Raw genomic sequence first — 21,151 nt, 5'->3', positions numbered from 1 at the left:
TTGGGGAGACTTTGGCTATAACAGGGAGTTGGCTATATACATGCTTAAAGCTGTAGGCCTATATGAATTGGGAGTTTGGGATATTCGGAAATAGATAGATGGAGAGAGACTGGAAAGGGGAGATGAAAGGGGGAGGGGCGGATCGGAAAATGCAAGTAAAAGAAAAGAGGAGAGAGAGGGGTGGGGAGAAAGAGAGAATGCAGAATCAGTAGATCGAACCACGGATGATAGAAACAAGAGAATGAAAAAAGAAAAGATGATGGAAAAAAGAAGACAGGACGATGACCGATGGTGCTCAACTTACTTAATGATAATCCATTTTACTTGTTTACTTGCTACAATTATTCGTTTTAAATGACTCAGAGTCGTTCCTTACTTCGAGAAGTAAAACCGCGGCAGATAAATTCGTTGTCACGTACGATAAAAAATACCAATTCATTTACCAAAAGTGCAGTAATGTGGCATTGAAATAGGGGAAATGCGATTGACGTTGCTAAGCAACGAAGTGACATTTAACCAGAAAGGTGTGGGTTGTATCGAAAATGGCGTCTGGATTGTGGTCAGGTTATTACTCAATTTCAGACAAGTGTAATTTCCCTATAATTCTGAAATATATCAACTTTTTGTTTACTTAATGACTTAACGGATTGGGAAGTCTTGATTAATGTGCCTGTTAAGCATCTTCTGACTTGTAGTGGTCCGCAAGTTGGCAATCAAATGAACGATTCCTGGATCAGATAACACCGAATAATTGTCTGGGTTTTGACGTTTGTCGAGGAGTTCTATAAACGGTGGAAACCATAGGCGTCGCCTAATGATCAGGATACCACTGCTATCGAGACCGAGATTTCGATGTGCGATGTGTGTGTGTGTTTTCTCAGACAATTATTGATGATTCGAATGGAAAGCAATCATCCGGACTTTGTCAAACGACACATTACAAAGATTAAGAATTTGCTTTAAACCCCAAAATATGAGAGTCTCCAGCAGTGGCGTAGCTACGGGGGTCGGGGGGGGGGGGGGGCCTGGGGGGCACGCGCCCTCCCTGAGATTTGGTGTGCCCCCCCAGGTGCCCCCCCTGAAAAAAATTGGCAGAGCAAAAAAAAAACGGAGAAAGAAGAAAAGAAAAAAAGGAAAAGAAGGAGAAAGACAGAAGAAAAAAAGAAGAGGAAAATAAGAGGAGGAAGACGAGCGAATGAAATAATGTGAGGGGAAGACTTGCAAAAAAACAACACATCTTTCATGTTACTATATACAATTTTTGCTTGCGCTTCGAGCCAGAATTGCCTGTTCGATTAAATTCATATCTTGCTCAGTAGGCTGATATGGAGCAAGTTTTGAAGTCAATATGCAAAACATATTTTAGCTCGGACATCGAGCTTTCATTATTTTTTTTCATTTACAAATTTAAGTGCTCTGTAAAATGTCCGTTTTATGGTCTACATATCAACATTTCAAGCTCACGCTGCGTGGTCACATTGTTTGATTTGCCAAGTTCCTATTGTCTTCGTGTATTCCATAAAGTTCCATTAAACAAATGTATTCAGAATGCCAAGATAGGTCTAAATCTAAAACATGCACGATAGCCTGCATGTTCTTTATTTAAAATGTACTTAAATTATCCAGTTTAAGATCAGAACATCAATAATTGTCTGCTCACGCTTCACGATCGCATTATTAATTATACCCAATTAACTATATCCTATTCATGATTTACAAAATATGAATATCGCGTCCCGCTTTTAGGTCTAAAATCTCAATTTTCTTCCTCTCGCGCTTCACGCTCGCATCAATTGTTTAGTTACATACCTATCCCATTTATGAATACAAAAAGTGCTTTTAATGACCATTTTTTAGGTCGGAATGTCAAAAAAATTTGCTCGAGCTTCGCGCTCCTATTATTGAAATATATACCGTCTTTTAGGGGAACTGTAAGCAGTCCTTAACAGGTCCCTTTTCGATCATGCTAGAACAGTTATTAAAAATTTCTGCTCGCGCTTGGCGTTCGCAGTAATTATCTAGTTACATACGCATCTTGTTCAGGATCACACATTACATTGCCCAGAATATTACATTTTCAGGACAAAATACATGAAAGTTATTTTTTAAAAAAATCGCTCGCGCTTCGCGCTCGCACTTTTCATAAGGCTTATGAGATTATTTCATGTTTATGTTGTTTTATATAAGAATAAAAATAAGAACTGACTGATCGAGGAAAATATAGGTAAAGATAATTTCGGGCCCCGTCCCCTATTGGCGAAAGTCGGATCCGCCCTTGTGACACATACGTACACACCGGAAAAAAATGTTTCCCCCCCTGAAAAATCAAGAACCCCCAGTGCCCCCCCCCCCCCCAGGAAAAAAAACTGGTCTCCAGTCAACTTTAATCTGCAAAGCGTCAATGCTAAACGAAGATGACCCCTATTCTTCCGCAAATTGGACACCATCTGAAAGGGAAAATTTCAATAATGTGATGATTCTTGGCGGGATGAGAGGTCCATTGATGTGATGGACCGGGGTACACTTCACGTAATTTATAACATCAATTGACGAAGGTGGGCATGGTGGGGGGGGGGCAAAGAAATGGCATTGGGGGCTTAGCATGATCACTCACCCCCTACTCTATCCCCTTCGATGCACCCCTCTGCGATTCGAAATTTGTGTGAACATGGATCTATTACAAATGGTATGAATAATTTGTACGTCATGTGTATCATGCATACTGAATAGAAGGAGGCGATCTTTTTGTATTGGGTACAGTACAACACAAAATCAGACAGGAAAATCATTAATTGATCATGTCAACGGCCGCCAAGAAAAATAAACAGAATTGATTACGGCAAAACTCGTTTTGGCGTATTTCCTACGCGACCGTCCCTATACCAATCTCATCTGAAATTCGAATTAGGGGTTCTTGACCCCGTGTGCCGCCCCCATTTTCAAATCGTCAGCGATGATCTTGTAGTATGGATGAGTCACCCACTGATAGTTGTCAAACATGGTTATCATGGAGATGAGACAACGGCCATGCTTGGATGATACGTCTCCACCGCTACTTCCACAACTTCTCCTTTTCTGGATAATGTCCGCCATTTTCATCTGTTCTTTCTCCACTCTTTCTCCTCTTTAAAGCAAGTCAAGAGTTCAGTCATTTTGGCAGGTCCGTGAACTTTTATTAATGCAGTCCCTGTTGAGTTTTGACAACGCGATAATAAAGAGTGAACATTTTGCTTTTTTGTGTCATATTTACATCCGAAATGATATATTTTTACTTTCTTATGGATACTTATGCATGGATGCTTCTGAACGCAGGCTTAGGCCTCTGTATTCAGAACCAAATTCTGTATCCTCTTTATATTATGTTGGCTGGATCATGTGAGAATCTAAAGTTGGTCTTGGGTCCCTGAACTTCAGGGACCCGTAACACAAGCTTAGCAATGATTGTAGATAATTTTTCTACGATTGATTGCATTGACTACAATGTACAATCAATCGTAAAAATAAAGCGTACGATTAATCGCTAACCTTTGTGTTACAGGAACCAGGTCTCATTCCGAGTTGCATTTTTCCCGCTAATTTCTAAAACCTAAAAAAATCTTTAAGACCGAATCCACTTCGGGATCGACATTGTCTTAAAAATTAAGAGAGAAATTGAAAAAGGTTAGAAAAAATTGTTCATGAAAAATGAAGAATATCGTTGGTTATGGCATTATTAAAGCTTGCATATATGTTTTTCTAATGCGGCAGTGTGAGTCACCTTTAACCAATCTGTCAATGAAAAAAAAATTGAAAGCTTGCAGTCAGATCATAAACAATTTTTTTCATTTTAAAATCCAACATAAACATGATTTTACTCCTAATAATGCGTGAAAATTTATTTTAACTTGAGCTAAAATTAAAAGTTTTATTTAAATATTTAGAGAGTTGATTCAAATTTCCATGAAAATCCATGTTCAATGTCATTATAACATGAATAAACTTTATAGTTGGACCTATGCTTCATTTTTATTTTCGCCCGCCCGGGTTTAAAAATCCAATCGAGTTGATGTTGATGGCTGATTTAGAATTCAAATTTTAATCTTGATATTACTTCAAAACTAGATTTGGCTATACAGAAGATAATTATTGGCAGCCGATAATTTCACATGTCATGCATGTAGGCATAAATCAGATCATTGTCAATTGCGCGGATGGGCAGTACCCTTGGCGCAAATTTGTTTATAGTGCATTCACCCGAAAGACAAAATTCCACGTGACCTTCATGAATATTCCGAAGAATCATGGACCTAGGTCCATGGAAGGATTGACCAAACTAGTTTTACCAGCTCAGCAAAATATTGTTTGTAGTATGTTTTGATTTATTCCATTATTCCCAAGAATGGAACTGCAGCCTTGCTATCTTTGACTTCATATTTGTAAAATGCAAGATTGTACGGGGTTGTCCACAAGTATATGTGAAAGATTAAAGTTGATTATCATTTAAGACTGGAGGGAATCGCTCCCTGATGTGAAATTAGGGACACAGCGAATGAAAGCAATGACCTTTTGATCTGAAATAGAACGAGGACGGCCTGGATGAATGTCTTCTCCTTGAATTACATTGTAATGAAATAGGTATTTTGCCTTGTAACTGATTACTACCCCTTATAATATTTGACTATTGTCTCTTTTTCGAGATGATATCCTTAATCACAATGAAATAACATCGTTGCAAATACCTGCTACATTTATTAATACAAACTTTACGATTGAGTACGAAATGGAGGTACTATTCATCATAATACACAAGCAAACACTATAAGTTGATACTTCAGGGATATCGACTAAATCAATAAATTGTTTATATCTAAGCGTCAATAGTTTGTTTGATTACATCATGGAGCTACTAGCTCCGTGATTACATGAAGAACGTTAACTACTATATCAGTACAATTATGTAGGCCTATTTCTTCCTTTTTGGGGGTTTGATGGTAACATTTGGAAGAGAGAACCGACCCTTCCTTCTACTTTCTTGATATTTAATAGTATAATTATTTGGTATGTGATATTAATGTGTTGTTCCTTATTTGTGCAACGCACTTCACTTTTCGTATTGAAGCGAAGGAATACGAATTGGAATTGTGATACATGTTTTTAAGAGTGCACTTTTCTACTTTATCAATATCTAACATAAATATAATCTCAGCCAAGAATACTTCTCTATACGGTATTCATGTAATTTATATTTATGTATTTTCCTTTTTTTTAATCTCTCATTGCAGGCTTCATGTATGTAGAGAACAACAATCGAATCAAATTCAACAGAACGTCCTTCAAGTCGAAAGCTACTGCCAGCCTACCTTCAAACATTACTTCGCTCGGTGTGCTGCCCCCAACGGTGAATACAGGCTATGTAGCAGATACACGTAAGATGATAATAGATTCTTTCATTTGGTCTGCCATATCGAAGTTGCAGCCCTACGCAGACCTTTCAATTACCAAATCAACTTTTATATCCATTTGGAGTGCGCGTTATGGAGCTTTGACTGTGTAGAAATATAAGCATGTGAAATAATAGATCAATATATCACGTATAACTACAATTTCTTGACGCGAACGAGGTCACACGAACAAAGTGCCGCTGAAGCCCTAAATACTAAGCGAAGCACCATTGGCTCAATAGCCATTGTCACGTGATGTACATTCTTTAGATTAAGTTGGCGACATCCTTCTCGTCATTTGATTAGGCTACTGCATTGGTGGTCGCGCAGGCCTTGGGATAAATGCACTTTAATGGTCGGGAATAAAATACTTTCAAATAATACGAAAATGCATGCCATATAGCATCGCCTAATTATTATCATATTTCTTCATGAAATATCATTGTGACTAAAACGTTTAAAATGATCGCATTTTGGTCATCAAAGTAAATGGAGCTACTGCGCAATGATATCACCTAAATAACATATGCGCAAATTTAATAGGCTCAGTATATGGGAGTGACTTTTTACAACTTTCGCTATCGTTTATCCGATTTCATTTAAACCAGGAATCTGTTGCTGCCATTTTTTTTAAGCAAAGCAACTTTCCATTTGGAGTCTGTGGTTTTTACCTCCAAGGTGTACACAGATTTGAACCGCGTATTGATTTTAAAAATCTAGCTGTATGAAATTGTTATCAATTCATCAAACTGTTTGGACGAGATTGGTGAGCTATACTTTATCCCCATCCATGCCATCATGTTCATATTGTAGGCCAATTATCGATATGCGTTTCCAAGATCATGTCCAATTTTTATTATTTTACAATAATCAATTTTCATACATTATTTCGGGCATGTGATTAGGATTAATGCTTTTTAACCTGGTGACTATTTAATTATGTGATTCTCATACACTTTGTACAGTGATTACCTGCTTCAAGTAAATTAAGTAGTCAACAAATTAAGTGGATGAATAACAATTTCCTGTTCGGTAAAAACGCTGTTTAAATGTTGTTTTTAAGTCCGTCACTCTGACAACTACTGTTCAAGTTGTTTAATGATTTAAGCAATGTGTTGAAAAAAGTTTAAACAATTTATTTCTAAAAGGTTAACAAATTTTCAAAACTAAAACAAATTGCTGGTTGCTTGCTTACAAGCATTCATACTTTCTTAGCGATCAGATAAAAAAATCACCCCCATTTACCATTTGCCACCAAATTGCTGTTGGAGTAACAAGCTTAAACAATGTGCTACTTTTTTCTACTGTGTAATAAAATGTAAGACATGGTTATTATTTCCACCATATTCACTCACGTTTTCGTTACCCCTCCCCCTCCCTCTCTCTTTCTCTTCTTAGAACCATGTACCACATTGCCTATCGGAGGAGGTACGTCCCCCCTTCACCGCCCGCTGATCGGTATGAATGTTGCCCTGGATGGAGACAAGCTCATAAATACGCAAAAGGCTGCACGGAAGGTAAGCTAGTCAAATTCGAATAATTTAACGGGTCACATAGACAACACAATCCATTATTACCACATTTTTGTGGGGAAGAAAACTCAAAGTAGAGACATGTTGAGTTCAAATTTGTTAAGTTTTGTTCAAAATTTGCAGGCATAAAACTGGTTCCACTCGGAGCTTTATTCCTTACGTTCTAGGCCTCCTGTTCTATATACATTGACACCAGTTTAATGCCTCGTTTCATTAAACATTATTATACTACAAAAGTTGCAATAACCGTTAATATCTACTGAAATCATCCATTCTGATTAGCTTTTATAATAAGTTTATTATAGAAATTGTACATTTGTTCTTTTAACAAGTCTTTTTGTTGTGAAACGGGATCAGTCTTGAAATTGAATGCTTGTCTGCTTCTTGTGTATTTGAAATTGATATGTCAGTTGCAAATTTAATTACAATTAATTAATTGCAAACAGGTTTCTTGCCGCACCTCAACAACCCCTGCTATTGATGGTAACAGGTGGGTGTTTCATAAAACTGTTCGTAAGTTAAGAGCGACTTTAAGAACGACTGGTGATCCTTTCTTGTGGTAAATGGTATATTCAATGGCAATTTGGTTAAGCGCGTAAGAAAGGTTCACCAGTCGTTATTAAAGTCGCTCTTAACTTACGGACAGCTTTATGAAACGGCCCCTGGTTTCACTCGAATTCTTATTTAACAGAAGAAGATAATGATAAAATAAATGTTCTTGCAGAAGTATTATATGATAAACAACATTGGCGGTAGAAACGTCGTACGCTGTACTACAATTCAAAACAGTTTATCCCACTCCAAACCAGTTGCCCTACTTTCCCCAGCCATTTCTTGAAAGTTGAAAAGTTCAAGAGATCCACAGAACTCTTAACTTGCCTAATTCAAAGCCGGAATATGGTAAAGCGTTGTACGTGAGCGCCCGAAGCACCAGAAATAGTTTCATACGGTTATTTCCAAAGCTCTGTTTCGTTGCTATAACTTTGTTTATCTTCCAAAATGATTTTTTTTTTGGGGGGGAGGGGCACAATTAAGCGATAAACGTCCACTGGCGTGGATTACATATTCATTACCATGGTACATGGTATAACAAACAGCAATATTTAAAGCAAATTCTCCGATGTTCTGTTAATAGGTCAAGATGCTTATGGGGGTGGGGCCTGGTAGCATTGAAACTCGATCTAGAAAGAATGAGATTTGACGGTATACTGTTGTATTCTTTACATTTCGATGTTATGGTCAAAAATGATATTTATCGCCCCAAAGCATTATTAGTCTGTGTTGATGCAAGCACCTTCAAGATGTAGGTCAAATAAGAAAAGAAATCTCCAAATTTACAACACTCAAAATGCAAACCCTCCCTTACCATAATTACAGAATCTTTTTGGAATGGAATGGTTAGCTAGGTGGATAGGGTGTCACAATTTCACGAAACAGTTTTTTTTACGTCAATAGTCCCACCTGCATGTAGTGAAAGGCGTAGGCCAGTAATACCATGTTTGCAAACGCGTTACTTCAGCTCAAATAACACTGATCTCTCAACCCCATAATAAAAGAAAGTTTGTCGTGACAACATTGTAACTGAGAAAACTCCGCGACTGATCTCCTCAAAGCTCGACCAGCTTACCAATCCCGGCGCAAGTGAAAGTGATGCGGACACGGGACATGCAGTGCAACAAGGGGAGAAGTTAGTAAATAGATATCGCGCTTCTAGCACTTAGTGGAATCATTGGATACCAGAGAAGATTCGAAGCAATCCACCCCACTTACCTCGTCTTCAAGTTCCTCCTGTTTTCCGCTATCAAGCTCTCAAGTTCAGATGTGTCGTTTTTGTTTCGCGGAGCACTCTAAGGGGGCAAACATGAGTATCCTAAAAGCTGGTAGGATTGTCGTTTAATCCCCGAGGAATGCGTGGAAAACATTGTTTTTGACCTTGAATAAGCCCCTATGACATGAAGAAGGACCCGAATGAGGGGTTGTGTCTTTAGGGTCCCTTTCTTCTTCGTGATCCAGCAGCTCATAATCAAATTATGATTTTAAAGATGGAAGAGGAGGAGGGGGGGGGGGGCGAAGTTACACCCATCGTAATTGTGACCTGTTCTCTTTCTTTTTCTATTTCTTTTCTTGATTCAATTTCAAGCGTGTATTGATATTATTTTGACTGCATCAATGTATGTCACTTTACCTAACAACAAAGTAAGAATTTGAATTTGATATAAACGGAAATCGAAACCTCACTTTTAGGCAGGTGTTATGAAAATGTTTGATACATTCCGTATACAGGTTTCACGTTGCACACCCCCATCCCTTGAATAAACTTAATAGGTGTGATTCCTTTTCGTCTACATTGCTTGAAAATAATGTAAGATTATAAACTGTAGGGAGCGCGGAGGTTATGTTTAATTTTATGAGCAGTGAGAGTAGATAATGTTTCATTTTGGATATATGAGTAAACTCTGTGACACTCAAACTTCTAAACTCTACAATTTCAATATTAGGACTCAACGGTCTAGCATTGGTTGAGTGGCGCTATAAACATGATAAACATGGTGAAGCTTGCATCATCATGATCATTATGGCGTATTTTTATGATTGTGCAGAAAAATGAGAATGATATGTATATTGACTGACTGATTGATTTCGAACTTTTTATTGAGGTTGAACTAATAAGCAAACCAGTGTATTCATGCGCACCAATCCGTAACACTAATGTTTTTGCACGTGTCAAAACATTTTCTTTGATTTATAAGCGCAATTATAATAATGGCCTATTCATTAGAAGAAGCGTTCCATGCGAATGGAGATTGTATATTGATGAAACATATTGAGATATATATTTGAAAACTGACTCTGTGTTGTTAAATTGCCTGTTAAATTGATTGAACACTAATATTATGCATTATATATTGTCAGCCAAATGGCTTGTAAAACACCATATTCTCATATTATAATACAGAAGCTTTAGTGCAACATGAGCAATATCAGTCATTTTCGATGCCATGGCTCTGTTGAATCTTTTCAAATTCAGATCTCATTATTGATTTCCAACCATGTTTATTTATTTCATAGTGCCCTTGCCCAGGCACCTCTAAAATATATCCGAGGTTCTTTCTTCTTTTTGTTTACTACATTGTGGTTTGGACCTTGGTTTCTTACAAACATTTTTTGTCCTGTGTTTATATGATCAATTTTGATAAATATGATGTAGAACTCGTTCAAGTTGGTTGAGTGCTCGAATGGCCATGATATGCATTATGTCATGTGGGGCTGAGCAGGAGCCCCTGTATTCTCACATAAATCATTAAATTTATGTTTTTGTTTAGAATTTAAATTGTGGTGTGGATTATATATCGATCGAATTTATCTAAGCAGTTGTTTAGCCTTCAGGAAAAAAAATGTTTTTATATCATAAAATTTATATCAATAAATACGTTCCCCTTTTTAATGATTAAACAATGTCTGAATACGTGACATGAGATCATTGTAGCCGTGATGAACTGCGTCAGTATGGATTTTACTATTGGATAAACAAGAAGATGATGATGATGATGCCGAGTGGTGAACGCAAATTTGCGTCGACGGAGAGCTGGGTCAACTGTAGGAAACTCAACGCATTCTTAAATGCATGGTGGTAAAGGGTAGTCAGCAGTGACGCATGAGTGACGCATTGACACCATAATAATCCACTTTGTTTTGCCGGGGAAGGGGGTTTCTTCATGAAATAATTATAATGTACATGTTTACAATCAAGCTAAATGATAATAAAAGAACTTTATTTGATTGACGTGAGGTTGCGTCAATATTTGTATTCTACGATTGTCATGCATAATCTTTGTTGACGCTTGTTAAAACAATATCACAATTATGTCATCTAAGTGCCTGTTGTGGAAAAAGTCATTAAATTCACCAAAGGCTGCGCCATTGGCTGAAAGGATTGTTGGCTACCCATTGCAAACACAGGCTTAATTGGCGCGCGTAATGTCGCGTTACCTATGCGACTGACAAATGATATGAGTCTTTATGCATGTAATATTTAGATGTTCGTTTTTCCACGTTCTTTCGCACAGCAATCTGTACACAAGAATGTCAGAATGGCGGAAGATGTTTGAGGCCGAATACCTGCGCCTGTCCGGCGGGCTGGACCGGTCAATATTGTGAAATTGGTGAGTATTTCCTCCTTTGTTGTACCACAAAAAGATATGACAGATTTCAGAACTTCCGGAAATAATTACACTGAACAATGATTTTATGTAATATTGAAACCAATATAAATTACTTTACTACAATGCGTGAGGTTCCGTGGACGGGATGCGAGGTGCGAGGTGCGAAGTACGAATCTGGGTCTACTCACCCTGTCCCAAATCGTATCAAATCGCCTAATGCTGCAGTCACATTTCCCCTCCGGTGTCCGCATGGTGAGTCGAAAACAGCCGTTTTACAGAAGAAGCTGGTACAAAAATTATTTAAAAACGGCTATTTTAGACGGCGCCGTACGGCCATCGTAGGTGGCACGTGACTGCGCCATTGATAGTGATCCCAATCGAGTAATAATATGTAATCACAACATAAGGCATGTTTGGTTATGAACATTTTCTTTGAAACAGATAGCGAACAAATTTCTCATGTTTTCATACGCACCTATACCTGCCAAAAACGGACCCGTTCCGTACCCCAACCGCTTTACGGTGTGCATACAGGGGCATTTGTACTGCATATAACTTTACGGTCATGTTACGATACAATTTTGTTTTACCATCATCTTACGATCATCTTAAGATACATCTATTACCATCGTCTTACGAATTTACCATTCCTTTTTTACCAGATATAAATGAGTGTGAAGGCACGTCGCATGGCTGTCAACAAAGGTGCGAAAATAAAGAGGGAAGCTTTGCATGTAAATGCCAGACCGGGTTCACGTTAGCGGAAGACGGAAAATCTTGCGCAGGTAAGTTTTTGGGACCGATTATGATTAACCCATCCGAACTCATGAGTCAGGGCTCGAACTTCAAACTTCCGAATCATTTTTTCTACTTCGTTGGCTCACACCACAATGCTTGGTCATTTGTCAGTCTTCTAACATGCAGACATACGTGTGGAAACCATTTTTGGATTGTCAGACGAGTGGAGTCGGTCAAGGATCCGGTTGGGGAAAGTTTGGAATCGGTTTTTTGACTGTTTGGACCTCGTTTTTTTACAGTTTAGACTAGGTCAGGGGGGCGTTTCATGAAAGGACTTGTCGGACGTTTTATCCGACAAGTCCCATTTTATTACCATAGTAACAGTACCTCTCAGCCAATCAACATGAGAGAAAGAGTCAGATCTGACAACTTGTCGGATGAAAATGTTGATGAAACACTCCCCTGAAGTCAGTAAAAAAAAATCAAGCGCAAGTTGATTTTCAACCAATAAATTGAGTGTATTGGGGACTTGCACTTGATTTTTATTTTTCTTTAGGACATGTCAAAATAGTCTTTAGCAGGTTAGGCTTGTGTCACAGTCACACCAACGAAACCGACTCAAATCTGAACGACGATTTGCCATTCATTATTACGTATTGTCTTTGATCGTCATGTATCGATTATTGTGGTGTGACCGATGTTTTTTTCTATAAAGTCGATGAGAATCAGTTTTGTAATCGTTTGCGTCTCCTTTAAGAGTTGATCTTTATTATTTTACGTGAGAAATTATATTTAGGGACAAAATTGACATTACAACATATCATTTGAATCAATGTAGGAATATTGGTATGTTTCAAACATTAATTTACATATTATTGAAAAGGCGTCTCAATCATTTAAAAGAGCAGTATTTATTATGTAAAAGCCATTAATATCTGATCATGTTGAGATATTTCAAAATTAAGATTAAATATCTGTTTGTTTTCAGTTTGCTTAACATGTACACCGGAATACGACTTTCTACTAGCAAGAGTTAATTTATTAGAAAGGGTAAGTAAATAGTTTATTTTCATTCAATCGATATTGTGCTATTTCATGTAGTTCGCAATCGCAAATTATTGTAATATATCGCAAGATGAAATGATGCTTAAGAAAACGAAACTTTATGGATTCAGTACAATAGAGGGAGACATCTATCTATCTATCTATCTATCTATCTATCTATCTATCTATCTATCTATCTATCTATCTATCTATCTATCTATCTATCTATCTATCTATCTATCTATCTATCTATCTATCTATCTCAATTCTTTTCCTTATAATCTCGTCACAAAACTCAAATTCTTATAATTTTGTCACCAATTTCGTCATGTATTTATCTCATCAAACATATAATGTTCTCTTAATCTCGTCACCCATCCCATCTTTTCGTATTCTCGTCACCCATCACACCTTTTCGTATCTCATCACTGATTTCGTCCTCTCATTATCTCGTCACCCATCTAATGTTCTAGTAATCTCATCAACCATCTCATATATTCTTTATCTCATCTCCCAAATCATATTTTCGTAATCTCGTCAACAATATCATCTTCTTTTAATCTCGTCACCCATCTCATCTCATCTTAATCTCGTCACCAATCTCATCTTCTCTAAATCTCGTCACCCATCTCATCTTCTCTTAATCTCGTCACCCATCTCATCTTCTCTTAATCTCGTCACCCATCTCATCTTCTCTTAATCTCGTCACCCATCTCATCTTCTCTTAATCTCGTCACCCATCTCATATTCTCTTAATCTCGTCACCCATCTCATCTTCTCTTAATCTCGTCACCCATCTCATATTCTCTTAATCTCGTCACCCATCTCATCTTCTCTTAATCTCGTCACCCATCTCATCTTCTCTTAATCTCGTCAACCATCTCATCTTCTCTAAATCTCGTCACCCATCTCATCTTCTCTTAATCTCGTAATCTCATCATCTCCTCTTAATATTGTCACCAATCTCTTATTTTCGTAGTTTTGTTACCCATCTCTTCTCTTAACTTCGTAACAAATCTAATTTTTCCCAATCTCGTCACTCATCCCATCCTTTCGTAATCTCGTCAACCATCTAATCTTCTCTTAATCTCGTCACCCATCTAATGTTCTTGTAATCTCATCAGCCATCTTATATGTTTTTTATCTCGTCATCAAAATCATATTTTCGTTATCTCGTAAAAAATATCATCTTCTTTTAATCTCGTCACCCATCTCATATTTTCATAGTTTCGTCACCCATTTCATATTTTCATAATTTCGTCACCCATCTCATATTTTCGTTATCTCGTCAATCGTCTCATCTTTTCTTTATCTCGTCACCCATCTCATCTTGTCGTAAACTCGTCACCGATCTCAGCTTTTTTTCTGTAATCTCGTCACCCATCTCATATTTCAGTTATCTCGCCACCCATCACTTAGTTTAGTGATCTCGTCAACCATCTCATCTTTTTTTTATGTCGTCACCAATCTCATCTTCTCTTAATCTCGTTACCCATCTCATCTTCTCCTAATCTCGTCTCCCATCTAATCTTTTCGTAAACTCGTCACCAGTCTCATCTCCTCTTAATATCGTCACTGATGTCATCTCCTCTTTATATCGTCACCAATCTTATCTTTTTTGGTAGTCTTGTCACCCATCTCTTCTCTGAATCTCGTAACCAATCTCATCTTTTCGTAATCTCGTTACCTATCTCATTTTTCCCAATCTCTTCACTCATCCCATCCTTTCGTAATCTCGTCACCCAGCTAATCTTCTATACATCTCATCACCCATCTCAACGTTTATGATTTCATCAAACATCTCATAGTTAAGAAATCTCGTCAACCATCTCATAGTTTCATTAGGTCATCACCCATCTCATCTTATTCCCTTAACCCATCTCATATTTTCGTAATCTCGTCACCCATAACTCCTTTTCCACCCATAACTCAATTTCTCGATATTGCCCGACACGAAGTCTTCGTTCTTCATCAGATACATTGTTGCTTCAGATACCAAGAACCAGACACACATGGGGGGATAGGGCTTTCTCTGTCATGGGTCCAAAACTCTGGAACGAACTCCCGCTACGAATTCGACAGTTGTCTTCTACAGAATCATTCAAATCCCAACTAAAAACCTATCTATTCCCCTGAAATGATTAATTTAATAATTTAATTTGCCTTGTCCAGGAGATATTTTATTTTATTATTCTTTCTTTTTCTCTTTCTCTTTCCTTTTTTTTTTTTTTTTTTTTTTTTTTTTTTTTTTTTTTTTTTCCTAAGCGCCATGAGCACCTTAATGTGGACCTGTGCGCTATACAAATAACCACTATTATTATTATTAATTTCGTCACCGACCTCGATTCTTTTTAAATCTCGGCACCCATCTCCTCTTCTCTCAATCTTGTCACCCATCTTATCTTTGAGTAATCTCGTCACCCATCTCATCTTTTCGTAATCTCTTCACCGATCTCATCTCCTCTTAATATTGTTTCCCATCTTATATTTTCGTAATCACGTCACCTATCTCATCATCTCTCAATCTCTTAACCAATGTCATCTTCTCTTGATCTCGTCACCAATCTCATACTTTCGTAATGTCGTCACCCATAACTCCTTTTGGTAATTTCGTCACCGACCTCGATTTTTTTAAATCTCGGCACCCATCTCCTCTTCTCTCAATCTTGTCACCCATCTTATCTTTGCGTAATCTCGCCACCCATCTCATATTATCGTAATCTCGTCACCCATAACTCCTTTTCGTAATTTCGTCACCGACCTCGATTTTTTTTTTAAATCTCGGCACCCATCTCCTCTTCTCTCAATCTTGTCACCCATCTTATCTTTGAGTAATCTCGTCACCCATCTCATCTTTTCGTAATCTCGTCACCGATCTCATCTCCTCCTAATATTGTTTCCCATCTTATATTTTTGTAATCACGTCACCTATCTCATCATCTCTCATTCTCGTAACCTATCTCATCTTCTCTTGATCTCGTCACCAATCTCATACTTTCGTAATGTCGTTTCTTATCTCATTTTCCCCAATCACGTCACTCATCCAATCTTACCGTTATCTCGTCACCCATCTCAACTTTTTTTGTAATCTCGTCACCAATCTCATATTTTCGTAATCTCGTCACCCATAACTCCTTTTCGTAATTTCGTCACCGACCTCGATTTTTTTAAATCTCGGCACCCATCTCCTCTTCTCTCAATCTTGTCACCCATCTTATCTTTGCGTAATCTCGTCACCCATCTCATCTTTTCGTAATCTCGTCACCGATCTCATCTCCTCTTAATATTGTTTCCCATCTTGTATTTTCGTAATCACGTCACCTATCTCATCATCTCTCAATCTCTTAACCAATGTCATCTTCTCTTGATCTCGTCACCAATCTCATACTTTCGTAATTTCGTCACCGACCTCCATTTTTTTTAAGCTCGGGACCCATCTCCTCTTCTCCCAATCTTGTCACCCATCTTATCTTTGCGTAATCTCGCCACCCATCTTATATTTTCGTAATCTCGTCACCCATAACTCCTTTTCGTAATTTCGTCACCGACCTCAATTTTTTTTAAATCTCGGCACCCATCTCATCATCTCGTAATCTCGTCACCGATCTCATCTCCTCTTAATATTGTTTCCCATCTTATATTTTTGGAATCACGTCACCTATCTCATCATATCTCATTCTCGTAACCAATGTCATCTTCTCTTGATCTCGTCACCAATCTTATACTTTCGTAATGTCGTTTCTTATCTCATTTTCTCCCAATCACGTCACTCATCCAATCTTACCGTTATCTCGTCACCCATCTAAACTTTTTTGTAATCTTGTCACCAATCTCACATTTTAGTTATCTCGTTACCCATCTCAACTTCTTGGTAATTTTGCCTTACATCTCTTATTTTAGTAATCTCGTCAACCACCTCATATTTTCATTAGGACACCACCCCTCTCATTTTAATCTCTTTAGCGATCTCATCCTTTCTAAATCTCGTCACCAATCTAATTTTCTCATAATCTCGTCAACCATCTCAACTGTTTGTAATCCGTCTCCCATCTCATCTCATCTTAATCTCGTCACCCATTTCATCTCATCTTAATCTCGTCACCCATCTCATATTTTCATAATTTCTTCCCCCGTCTCATGTTTTCGTAATCTCGTCATCAATCTCATCTCCTCTTAACATTGTCGTCCATCTCATCTTCTTTTTATCACATCAACTTCTTGTATTCTTGAAACCCCGTCCCCCATCTCAACTTGCCCGAGTATCTTTTTCATAATTACCAAAAATTCACCACCTATGAACATTATTCCATATCTTCTGTACTTCTCGTCGCATATGAAATGTGAAACAATTTGCTTTTAGATGTCTAAGAAGTAGTTGGGCTACCATGTGGATGTTGTAACCATCGAGTATCATAATTTGTGTCTGTCATTCAGTGCTTCGGATCAAATTGTCTCAAATTATTTTCAACATGAAATTGTTCTTGTTTTTAGGATGTCGCTCAACTACGGCATAATCAGTCCGCCCATGCTGCCGCCCATGCTGCTGCCAGTCAGCCGGTCCCCAAGCAACCTCTAGCTATCAGCGCCCTCCCTCTACCAAATGATCAGTATATAGCACAGATGCAACGAGTGGAATCGCTTAGTGAACAAATATCCATGCTCGAAGAGAGACTAGCAGATTGTGAGTTTTATCTTTTTCTCCATTACACGCTCTTTCTTTTCTATTTCCTACAACACTGCTCTTCTGATATGGAATGAGAATTGTGAATTTTTCGTTTCATTATTTTCTTTTCCATTCCATTCATAACAATAGGGCATTTTTGCAATCACTATGCAGACGCTTTGTATAATGCAGAGAATTTTTTGTCAAAAGCACTTCATTGACAAAACAGCCTTTGTCGAAAATCGGTGAATTAAAACAGCCGTCCTAGACTCTTCACAAACGACATGTTTGCAATTATTTGATCTGGTCCGAATCTTCAGACGATCTGCCGCCCCGGTCCACCAACTTTCGACAAAAACCTCTCAGCTGTCCATTGTAATTTGAATTGCATTTTCAAAGGATTCGGTGTGCTGTACAAAGCGTCTCCGCAGTGATTGCGAAAATGTGCTAATAATTTGGAGGATTTCATATTCTCTTTACACTGACACTCCTCGCGTGTTAAAAATAGTGACGACAGATCTAAAGCCTGTGTCTTAAAACAAAAATATTTTTCTTTCTGTAATTTATACAAACTGTGGGATTTCATATGGCATCTTATGATTTACATTTGGCTATTATTGTGATATTTCCATTATTTCCTTTTCATCTCTTCTTCTTCTCTCCCTGCATCTTTCTTGTTTATAATGATATCATTATAGGTTCATGTCGAAGACGTAACAACAAAGGCCGGAGATAAGCAAGGATAAATTATGGCGCTTCATTTGCTGCTTTGAACATTCTGCAAAATATTAGTCAGAAACTTTAAAGAATAACAACCTTATGCAGACCTTATGAAAATTGATCCGCAATCAACGATCACCTTCTTGAAGTGTGGACTTCCAGCGACAGTTCTGCGCATTCTGATCTTCACCATCTTTTATCCAGGTCTGGGACCCATGCGAGGGCTCTCTGTCTCTTATATCACGTGATTGTATGAGATGAAATGCGTAAACTGTGACCAGTGGTTGTTTTGAGTTTTTGAGAACCGATGAGCTTTCTTGGAAGGAATAATTGTTTAAACGCTTTCGGCATCATGACATTGTGATATGAAATTTGGATCAAAACGCTGTAGGGTTTTCTCTATGCATCCAAAATTGAGGGGATAGGTTTTTTTTTATGAGACGTCAGAAATTAGTGGTGTTTAATTAACATTAAGGTACTTGTGTCGTACAATCTGTGATAGATGAAAACATTATTCATTTGTATAGATGTAACTCTATTCATAACCGTCATTCATTATGTGTATATTCCTAAATATGAAAGACGGCTATGCATTTAGTTTTTTTTAATCACCATGCATTTCTAAAAGCATGACAAATGTCATTCACAGGCGCAGCATTCGTGTCATATATCCTATGAGGGTTGCTAATCACAATCTCCTTGCAGAGTTTAGTAAGGACCGCTATTCATAATATGTTAGGAAGGTTACATGCCACGAGGTAGCGGCCCTATTTATTATTCTCGTTGAGGATAAGGTGTTTACTACTATTCATAATGTGCTATCATAATGATAGAGGTTTGTCGTAATAGAAAAATAATTCCTTTTTATTTCCTCCAGAAATACCACCCCTATTTTTATGTCACCCGTTTTGTATCATGAATTGGGGCACGTCTGATTACAGGCCCCGGAAGAATATCATGATTACCGTAATTCTCTTCGAATTACGAAGAATGACTTTTCTTTTAATCATGAAAAGTGCTTTGAATGATGAATAGCTGTCCCAAAGAATAGCTAATCCCTCCCTTCATTTAGTAATTTAATTGAATATTTGATTTTTGTGATGTATTCTTTTTGTGCTATAAAGGTTAATGTATGCTAAAATTATAAATTCCTATTTATACTAGATAAATGCAATGGCTTAGAATAGATTTTTGCTTATTGTAACTTTGCGGGATCGATGGTAGATTTAATACTTTAGTCATAGTCAGATTTATAAATTTATTCAAATAATAGACTCGAAACTATCGTATTAGATATTATTAAATATATTGTAGCAATGATATAATAATGGGATTAAATGTGGCATTTCCTGTATACGAAATAGTATGATTTTTACTATAGTTTTGTGTGCACAAAATTAATATTTTTGGGAAGAAAATATCGTTGTAACCTAAAAGTTATTTCAGTATTCATTATATTTAATAGATTTTTCAGAAAATAAAATTTAACAAAGATCCGAATCGTAATTTTCCGAAGGATCTCTTTTCAGTTTATTTGTATTTTCTTTTGAAAGAGATCCTTTTATTAAATATTCATTTCAGATCAAGTGTCTTCTCGAAGGCTTTATATCATACTATAGCCACACCATCTGGCTCGTCTAACATTAGAAATGGAATGGAGTTTCTCGAATGCCCGTCATGACGAAGAACAAAAAAAAGAAGTATTTTTCGAAAATTGGTCAATCAAAATAGCAGTTCAGTCCTTGATTCTGGTCAAACGACATATTTGCAATTATTCGTCAGCTCTGACAACTAGGACGAAACTGTTGTTCCGGTTCACCAATTTTCGACAACTCTCGTCTGAAAATGTCTATGGACATGGAAGATATTGTACGGCTGTAGACAAGATTGAATACGAATCAAAAAGTAAAAAAAATCTCACCGATTTATTTCAGAGACAGCAATGTCTTGTAGTATCATGTGACATTGCCTGTTCTATTGACCCTTATCTATGTAATCGTCCATTTCTAAAGTGGATTGAATGTACGTCGTGTAATAGTACACGTACATTATACATTGACAGAATTGGTTTTGTTGGCATTAACGCGATTAACGTCAAGAAATACTGACGTTTTACATTTGCCATGCTTATTATTATTATCATGATTATAATATTCTATTGTTGAGTTAAAACAAATGCGGTTGAATGTGCTATGTTAGCAATGTGTAAAATATTTATTGTTTGGCCGAAGCCTGTGTAAATTGAATCGTTCAATAATGGGTGCTGGGATGGCGTTTAACCGATTTATGCAAATATACTTCAAACGCATTTTTATATACTAATTAGGCGTACCTGTGTCGTGTGTGTTGTTATTTTGTACTGTGTGGTGTAGTTGTCGTAGAGCTTAGGCATTGACGTCATCAGGCCGCCATCTTAGAGGCTGAAGCCACTGCCTTACATGCGTTGGTGATCTACAGGTGTCGTATCTCTGACAAATCCGATATGCGTATTCCTATATAATTAGGCGCTATAAAATTAGGATGCCACATGTACACAAGCCTGGGCCCCGTCTTACAAAGAGTTACGATTGATCCAATCAATTGTAACTATGGAAATCCATCAGTGTCATAATTTTTTCTACAGGAAATTTGCAAAATGTCCTTTGTAAACAAAGGAAAACACACAAAATTGTCAAGAAATCAATGAATTTATGGATATTCATTCGTATCTAGAATTTTTGTTAACAAACATGCATTTTTATGTTGACTTTGCTGGCTTTCCATAGTTGCAATTGATCGAATCAATCGCAACTCTTTGTAAGACGGGCCCCAGGTCTAACAAGGTTTGTTGAATTCAGACTCACGGTATCTTGAAATAGTTGTATCATTATG

General features: G+C 37.3%; 1 protein-coding gene across 1 annotated transcript; it reads left to right on the top strand.

The window, feature by feature from the left end:
* The first annotated feature begins 3,292 nt into the window (after window positions 1-3,292).
* Window positions 3,293-20,602, top strand: LOC129277402 (epidermal growth factor-like protein 7). The gene is made up of 8 exons (XM_064110023.1): window positions 3,293-3,375; window positions 5,262-5,405; window positions 6,819-6,937; window positions 11,020-11,115; window positions 11,778-11,900; window positions 12,842-12,903; window positions 17,389-17,578; window positions 18,259-20,602. Exons 1-8 carry the CDS (start codon window positions 3,293-3,295, stop codon window positions 18,294-18,296), a joined length of 855 nt encoding a protein of 284 aa, XP_063966093.1. The 3' UTR covers window positions 18,297-20,602.
* Window positions 20,603-21,151: the final 549 nt, after the last annotated feature.

This window comes from Lytechinus pictus, chromosome 15 (genome assembly GCF_037042905.1).
Source record: "Lytechinus pictus isolate F3 Inbred chromosome 15, Lp3.0, whole genome shotgun sequence".
Taxonomy (NCBI): domain Eukaryota; kingdom Metazoa; phylum Echinodermata; class Echinoidea; order Temnopleuroida; family Toxopneustidae; genus Lytechinus; species Lytechinus pictus.
Note: the sequence above shows the minus strand (reverse complement) of the source record. Positions and strands in the feature narration are given on the sequence as shown.